General features: G+C 36.8%; 1 protein-coding gene and 1 pseudogene across 1 annotated transcript; both read left to right on the top strand.

Annotated features, from left to right (window-relative positions):
• The first annotated feature begins 710 nt into the window (after positions 1–710).
• On the top strand, positions 711–2,811 carry LOC128221730 (uncharacterized). Its single transcript, XM_052930331.1, has 3 exons — positions 711–954; positions 1,179–1,883; positions 2,153–2,811. Exons 1-3 carry the CDS (start codon positions 711–713, stop codon positions 2,809–2,811), a joined length of 1,608 nt encoding a protein of 535 aa, XP_052786291.1.
• Positions 2,812–2,824: 13 nt separating this feature from the next.
• LOC128221731 (putative nuclease HARBI1) lies at positions 2,825–7,109 on the top strand (annotated as a pseudogene).
• Positions 7,110–8,671: the final 1,562 nt, after the last annotated feature.

Below are 8,671 nucleotides of genomic sequence, written 5' to 3' on the forward strand. Positions count from 1 at the left end.
GAACAAGATTTTTTCTTGAAAGTGCTAGTGATACATTTGCTTAGATATTGGGTATCTAGAAATTGCTAAGACAGATATTGGTGTATTTTTTACACAGTCTTGGGTGTATTTTTTACACAGTCGTTGGTGTATTGGTATACGTGGAGGAAAAGTGTATTGTTTACACCAGTAGGCCTTGAGTTAGCGCTATATCAGCATTTGTAGGATTTTACTCATTTGTCATATCATTTACTATTTCTAGTAGTAACTATTTTTGATATTGAAGATTTGAAAAAAAAAAACAACAACAAAAAAACACATCAACACACAATCATGTTTGAATCATCATAATTTAATAAATGATATAAAGTAAAAAAAGTAGAATATTAATAATAAGAATGGCGTTGAAAATAAATTTGGCTACAAAGGATGAAATTGCAGCTATTATACCGGGGTACGGGGAGAAAAAATCAAACCTACTTATAAGGTATAGGGAAACAAATGGTCCATTTGATGAAGAAACGTTGAGGTATGTGTTGGGAGAGGAGACTTACGATAAAATATAGAGTCTGCTGGACTTTTCAATGGAGGAGCCAGCTGAATCTCTCGAGCATGATCAATTGGATGCAGATTTGAGACGGCAATTGAAAATTTTAAGGGAGGGGGTTGACCCCTTACCTGATGTGCCTCTCACACCAATAGGTGAAACGTTAGGGGCCATTCCAAAAAAAATGGTTGTTACACCTAAGGTACCAAAGACACTGAAAACCGAAAAATTGGAGTTTACTCCTAAACAGAAAGTGGCGACAGTGCAGGTACCTAGGCTTAAAAAAGTTGAGGGTAGTAGAGTGAAGTCTACTGTGAAGTTGGTGGAGGTCCCTGAAAAGAAAAGCACACATTCTGTGGAACGGGTAACCACTTTAAAAGGAACAGACACCGACATTGATACTGAAACAGATGAGTCACATATGGGGGGTATCTTAGTAAATCAGTCCATTCTAAATCTAAACATAAATCACGTAGAAATAGGCATCGTAGTAGATCACATTCAAAATCACCTTATAGAAAACATAAAAAATCAAAAAGATCCCTGTCACGCAAACACAAAAAATCAAAGCGCTCAAGGTCTAGAAAGAGGCGTGCTCATAGGCATTACAGTAGTAGTTCATCCTCATCCAGTAGTAGATCACCATCATTAGATAAAAGGGGGAAGAGATATAGCTCTTTAAGTGAGACAGAAGATTCTGACCAAGGGGTAAGGGGTAATCCCAGCAAAATACCCAAGTACTTAACATATGACGGGGTGTCAAACTGGACATCCTTTAAAGTTAAGTTTGACAGTTACAGGCGAGCTATGAGATGGACGGATGAGGAGAGCTTAGATTATCTGTCTTGGTGTCTACAAGGAAAGGCACTTGATCATTATTCTTTAATGGTCCAGAATGGGCATAAACTGTCGTTTCGACGATTAATGCGCATGCTAGGTAACCGTTTTGGCACCACAGAGCTGCCAGAAACGGCAAGGGCACAGTTTGATCAAGCTTGCCAAAATGGGTGTGAGGCGTTGGAGGATTGGGCTGATCGAGTCCTGATGTTAGCTACACCAGCATACAGAGAGTTTAGGCACTTTGTAGTACAAAGGGAAGCTGTGAAGAAGTTTTGTCAGTGGTGTACGGATAAGGAGGCTGGTAAGTATGCGTGTTTACGGCACCCATCATCTATGGAGGAGGCATGGAACTTTATAAAAGAGTTTCAGTACACAACCTCAGCCATGGAGAGTGGTCGCCGCAAACGTAGGCCGGATGAGGTACAGGTCAATGTGGTTGACGACAGCAGAAATGCGCACCTTGAAAAAATGGTTGAGTCTCTGACAGAGCAGCTGGCTGAATTAAAATCTTCAGTTGGTAACCAGGGACAAGGCTTTGGGTCTTGTTACTTTTGTGGGAGGAAAGGACATTTCAAGAGAGATTGTCTGAAACGTAAAGAGTGGCAAAAGGAAAAAGATAATAGCCAGGGGAGAGCAGTTCAGGTTTAGTCGCAAAAGGGAAACGGCAAAGGGCCGGGGCCAGTAGGCCAATCCCTAGGTCCGAGGAAGAATTAGGCCGCAAAACTTCAGTTAATAAGGCCAGGCAGGAGGTGAGAAGTTGTGTACAAAAACCTGAGCTTTTCAAAGAGGAAGAGATAGTTACATCAGTACATAGGGTATGTGCGGGATCTTCGTCCGTAAACATGATGGTAGGTGATGTTAGGGTAACAGCTAGGATAGATTCAGGTGCAGAAATAACAATTCTGTCTACTGAATGTTATAATAAATTGTCGTCAAGACCGGCTAAGGTGAAAGAGGTATCCATGCAATTGGCAGATAAGGATGTAGTTTTGAAAGGGTTTGTAACTCAACCGGTAGAAATACAATTAGGAAAGCAAAGTTTCAAATCTAGTCTGTATGTAGCACCAATTAGTGATGAGTTGTTGTTAGGACATGATTTATTACATCATTTAGGCGTAAGTATAGACTGGTTGTCTGAAACATTGGTAGTTAGAGGAGAGCACATTCCATTACAAACACAATTTAAAGAAAGCAAACCAAAAATAGCAAGGGTAACGATAGCAAAAAGACTAGTAGTACCTCCAAATTCAGTGGTTAGAGTTTCATGTAAGATAGATCGGGCATTGCAAGATTACATAATCGAACCAAGTAGTGAGCTCAGTATTGAATCCCCTAGGGTACTGCGGAAGGCAGGGACGAGGCCTGTCATGTCTTTTGTGAATGCTACTGATCATTTTCAAACCTTTAAGAAAGGGAAATTAGTTGCAAATGCATATGAGGTTTAGGGTTTTGTACATAATGAAGAGAAAGATACTGTTTCTTACAGTGGGGAGGTTTGTGAAGTGGGCCTAAAGGACAGCAAAAAGCAGTGCTGTGATGAAGGGCATGGTGTTATGAAATGGGTGCCTATAGCCTATAGGTTTCATGTACAATGTAGAGTAAGCCGGAGATTCAAGTAAAACTTGATCATTTCATCATCCTTTAAGAGAATACATGGTTCTTGAATTAACCCCAGTGAATTTTCTGAATGTAAATGTTTGCGTGTTATTCTCATATAAACATTGATAAATTATTTCAGGTTCTTGTTGGTCTCCGGTGCCTCGCAAAAGGTGCCTTTTTTCGGAGGTTGCTGACACACACGGAGTGAGCAGATCTAGTGTCTGCAGAATTATCCATGGATTTGTCGATGATGTAATCAACAACGTTGACAATATCAAGTAACATCACTCATTCACCTTTCTGTTCATAATTAACATATTGATATTATATCAATTTAGGATAGCATGGTGTGAGTGCATAACATAGTGATGTAATTGTCCACTAAAGGCTGATGTAAGCATACTTGCTTATGACAAAGACGACCAGAATTGGTGCACGGCTTAAGCAATACAATTTTTATAGATTTTTACCATGTTCGACAAGTGGGTCTCATCTTGGTACTCCATTGTGCCTACATGATGGACTGTGTATGTAATAATACAATGCAATCTTGTAATAACCCAATAACAACTTTGTTCACAATATTTTTGATAGACTGTGAATAGTAATGAAAAAAGTATTTTTGAATTGTTGATATTGTCAAATTCAATGCTCATACCTTTTGTTTCAGAGTTACAGTGATAAAACAAGGCATTGTTTACTGACACCTATATCCATTCATCTTATACACATATATCTGTTCTTGACTTCTTATACACCTATATCTGTTAATCTTATACTTTGCTTATATTTAAAAGAAACACTAAAAAATTTGCAGGTTTCCTGTTCAGAGGGATGACCAGATGTCAGTGAAGAGGGGTTTCTACAGGAAGTGTAAATTCCCAAACATTGTAGGTGCTGTTCAGTGTTGATGGTACTTTAGTACCGATTCTGGCCCCAACAGCAAATGAAGAGTCATTCGTATGCCGTAAGGGGTTTCATGCCATCAATTGCCAAACAGTGGCTTCCTCAGACTTGAGGTAGGTGACTTATTCCTTTTGACATGAAAAAAATCTTGAGATGCAAAAAAACATTTTTTTTTTAATTTAAATGATATACTTGCCTATTTGTTTATATATATTATTAGTATAACTTTTCTGGAGCATAACTTGTTGAATGATTTTTTTTGTTAAATCAATGATGTTAAATGAAGAAAATGGCTTTGTATTAGTTAATGTTTTAATTATTGGCAATTTCAGATTCATTGACATAGTGGCAAAGTGGCCTGGTCCCTCACATGATGCTGGTGTTTTTGACAATTCGGTGTTAAAGGTATAAACATTGCATGGTTAAAGAAGTAATCATGTCTCACAATGTGATTTTACTTCAATGTCATACACAGGTCTTGCATATTATTTTAATATGCCTTGTTATATAAAGTATATGAACAACTGCAATTATTGTATCTACTGTAAAGCTGGCCTGTTATCTCTTCGAAACCCTTGTTTATTTTCATTCTCTTTTTTCGTCTTAATTCATTGAATAAGGGAAGGTACCGATAAAAGACCCTGTATATATATAAAGAAATCATGGCTGTGTAAGAAAAGCTTGAAATAATGTCAGTTTATATAAATTTTATATTACAATGTACATGGAGTGTCACCCATATTTAATTTATTCTCACTTCAATATGCAATGTATTATATCTACATGTATGACTATCTAGAAGCAGACTTGGAGGCTGTACTTCTAGGCGACAGTGGGTACCCGCTGAGGCGTTATTTAATTACTCCTATTCTGCACCCATCAAATGAGAATGAGGAGAGGTACAACAGACGCCACAAGACTGGAAGAGAAGTTGTTGAGAGGGCTTTTGGTGTTTTGAAGTCAAGATTTAGGTAAGCCATTTTTAGCTCGACTATTCGAAGAATAGGTGGGCTATACTACTAGCCCCAGCTTCAGCGTCCGGTTAAAGTTTTAGGGCAAGTTGGTATTTTCACTTAAGTCCAATACCCTTCATTCAATTGACTTTATAATTATGCCCCCCTTCGAAGAAGAGGGGTATATTGCTTTGCACAGGCATGTCGGTCGGTCGGTCGGTCGGTCGGTCGGTCGGTAGACCAAAGCTTGTCCGAGTGATAACTCATCAATTCCTGGACATATGGTCACATCAAACTTGACATGAAGGTTGGGCCTGACCAGTAGATGACCCCTATTGATTTTAGGGCTCATCGGGTCAAAGGTCAAGGTCACAGTGACCTTTAATGGTAAAATAATTTTAAAGCTTGTCCGAGTGATAACTCAACAATGCCTAGACCTATGGTCATCAAACTTGATATGGAAGTTGGACCTGACCATTAGATGACCCCTTTTGTTTTTGGGGGTCATCGGGTCAAAGGTCAAGGTCACAGTGACCTTGAATGGTAAAAGGATGTCCGAGTGATATCTCGACAATGCCTGCATCCTTGGCCCTCATTCTTGACTTTGAGGTTGGGCCTGACCAGTAGCTGACCCCTATTGTTTTTGGGGCTCATCGGGTCAAAGAACAAGGTCATAGTGACATTGAATGGTAAAAGGTTGTCCGAGTGATAACTCAATAATGCCTGCACCCATGGCCCTCATAATTGACTTGGAGGTTGGGCCTGACCAGTAGATGAACCCTATTGTTTTTGGGGGTCATCCGGCCAAAGGTCAAGGTCACAGTCACAGGTCACAGGGGGGGGGGGCATAATGTTTGACAAACATCTCTTGTTCACACAGTTGTTCAGTGCCATCACATGATGAGGTTAGATAACTCTATATTATCTTTTATACAAATTATGGCCTCTGATTGACTATGGAACTTAAGTTCAAGTTTTAAGGCAGGTTGGGATATTTATTAATAACTTCTATACCCTTCATTTAATTGACTTAATACTTCACATAATTGTTCAGGACCATCACCCAATAAGGTTACATAACTCCATATCCTAAATACAAGTGATGGCCCCTGATTGACGTAGGTTAAAGTTTTAGGCAATTAAAAGTTAAGGGCAATTTGGGATTTTAGAAAAAACAACCCTCTATACCGTTTTTTCAATGCACTTAAAAAAATCTAAATTATTTTTGAATAGTACAAAGACTATATTTTTGAGTATTTCCTGATTAACTTTAAATACAAATGGTTTCAATACAACATTCAGCATCACCACATCTAGTAATTTTTACTTAAATGTTTATATTTGTTTGTTCAGCTATTCATCTGTATTAATGGTTGTGTTTTTTTGCTATATAACAATCGATTTTTTTCCAGATGCCTACACAGATCAGGGGGTGTGCTGCCGTTTTTTTTTAGCCTGCTGTAAACTACACAATCTGTGTATTGACAACAATATGCCACTTCCTGATGCTATTGTTTGTGCAGATGACCAGGGCATTCAACAAAATCAGGAGGCCACAAGACCCGGACTAACCACAAGGGCACAGTACATTCAGCTGCCATAGCTTTACAAGATAGTGTGAACATTCCTTTCAATTTTGTCTATCATCCATAAACAATCTTCTCATTATAAGACTGCATAAGTTTTCATATGCAAATAGATCACATCAAGGATAAGAACAGTGCACAAGAACCATTCACATGTTTGCATAATTTTTAATTTATCGGCCTTTCTTTTTTATTCATACTTATTTCTTGCCTGGAGCAGAACTTTTTATGCATTGACTGGAATTTTCCTACACAGATGGGGAAGTGGTGGACTGCACAATAACCATTACTCTGGCTGGCGTATTTTTAATCTATAGAACCCTCTGTTGATATTAATTGTTGGCTTTTTATATCACAAAGTCCATAATTTTTTTGCAGTATAATACATCTTAAAAACATCATATCCAGAAAGATGTCATGGTGTAGTCCACAAGAACCATAACTCTGGCTGCAATATTTGTTGTTGTATTTTAGAAGTGCACAATGCACAAGAACTGTTTCTCTTGACAAAGTTAGATATTTGACAGTAAATTTTGAGGCCTTTGATTATTCTATTAAAAGCTGCACTCTCATTGTTAGGTTGTGTTTATTATATAGAAGTTTAAATGATCATCAAACTATCTTTTTGTGCCTGCTGTGCCTTGTTCTCTTGCATTAATGTGTCCTTATTTTTCTTATTTTGAAACTCAATTTATTGTTATTGATAGACCATTTAATAGTATTGCTCATAATAGATGTGTAAAAACAGAAATACTTATAATTTCTTAAAGTTCATTTGTCTACCCTGTTGAAGAAATGTGTTGCTTGATTGACATTATTTGAAAACTACAATTTGCTGGACAGTTAATGTAAATAATGTCCTTTGTTTTTGCTGAAGAGGCAGAACTTCAATAGGATAGTAGTGATTAAAATCTGGGTACATTACACTTGCTCTTTTTCTAAAACACCCCTTGGTTCTTTTACATGCTCAGTGTAAAGCAGCAATACACGGGGCACAACTTTCCTTGGTTAAACAAGTACATGTGTACTTAGTACACCACGTTACTAATCACTAGCCTTTAAGTGCCAAACACCAGACAAGGGAGCTACTTGTACCAACTTAGGGTATGACGTGGCCAGACATTGAACCAAAGGCCTCCCGCTCCGCAGGCGAATGCATTAACCACTAGGCCACGGATACATATTCAAACAAGTTTATGCTGAGTAAAGTAATAAGTAATCATTTATTACAGTATTAACACTAATGTGCATGTATATCACAGCATTGAAACAGTTGAAAACAGAATCTACATGTCTCTGACATTATAAAAACAATACATCTGTTGGCTATCACAGATAAAGCTAGAGACTAAATGTGATGTAAATATGAGGAATGTGTAGACAGGTATTAATTTATTTATAAATCTGACTTAATTATTATTATTGGCCATATGACATGATGGATAGAGAATAGTTCATGTGAGTATATATAGATAAAAATGCATATGCTATGAACATTATTTTAAAGCTATCTGCTCTCTTTACATACACTTTTACTATGCCAGAAATAAACACATCTATGTGAAAAATATAACATAAAAGAAAATGCAATAATATGATAATAACAATGAATGACATATAATAAACAAACCATATATGGAAGTTGGTTCAACAACAATAACAGTGTCATTAAGATTCAACAAAAAAACATTTTATATACATATGGATATGTCACATATTAACTGGGAAATCTTTTGTAAAAAATAGCAAAAATCATAGGTGCCACAAAAATACTACTCATCTCTTTACATATTAAGACTTCATGTATCATAAAAAAGCATGCCATGGAAATGCGTTCTATAATAACTGATAAAAATAAAAAGTTGTCAAAACATCAAATCTGTGAGAGTGCAGCTTAAAGATTTTCATGATTTAGTTTATGACATATAGAGTAAAAGTAACTAATCTTAGGGAAATTTTAATTGGTTAATATGTGGACATGTGGCTATTTATTTAAAGAACTCATTTATGAAGGTTTTTTTTAACCTGTGTAGCCTTTGTAAAGGATGTATACGTAGGACTCGCATCAATCTAAATCTTTTAAATAACACACTTGAAATTCAATGATAAGCCATCCATCATAACAATAAACTTAAAGTGACACCCTTAATCAAAATCAGTTCAACATGTATGACAAACATAACATTTGAGTGCTTTTACACTTTTTACTAATGCATTCATGGAAATTGTTTATTAACAAGACTTGATCTATGTATGAACAA

The sequence above is a fragment of the Mya arenaria genome, chromosome 16 (genome assembly GCF_026914265.1).
Source record: "Mya arenaria isolate MELC-2E11 chromosome 16, ASM2691426v1".
Taxonomy (NCBI): domain Eukaryota; kingdom Metazoa; phylum Mollusca; class Bivalvia; order Myida; family Myidae; genus Mya; species Mya arenaria.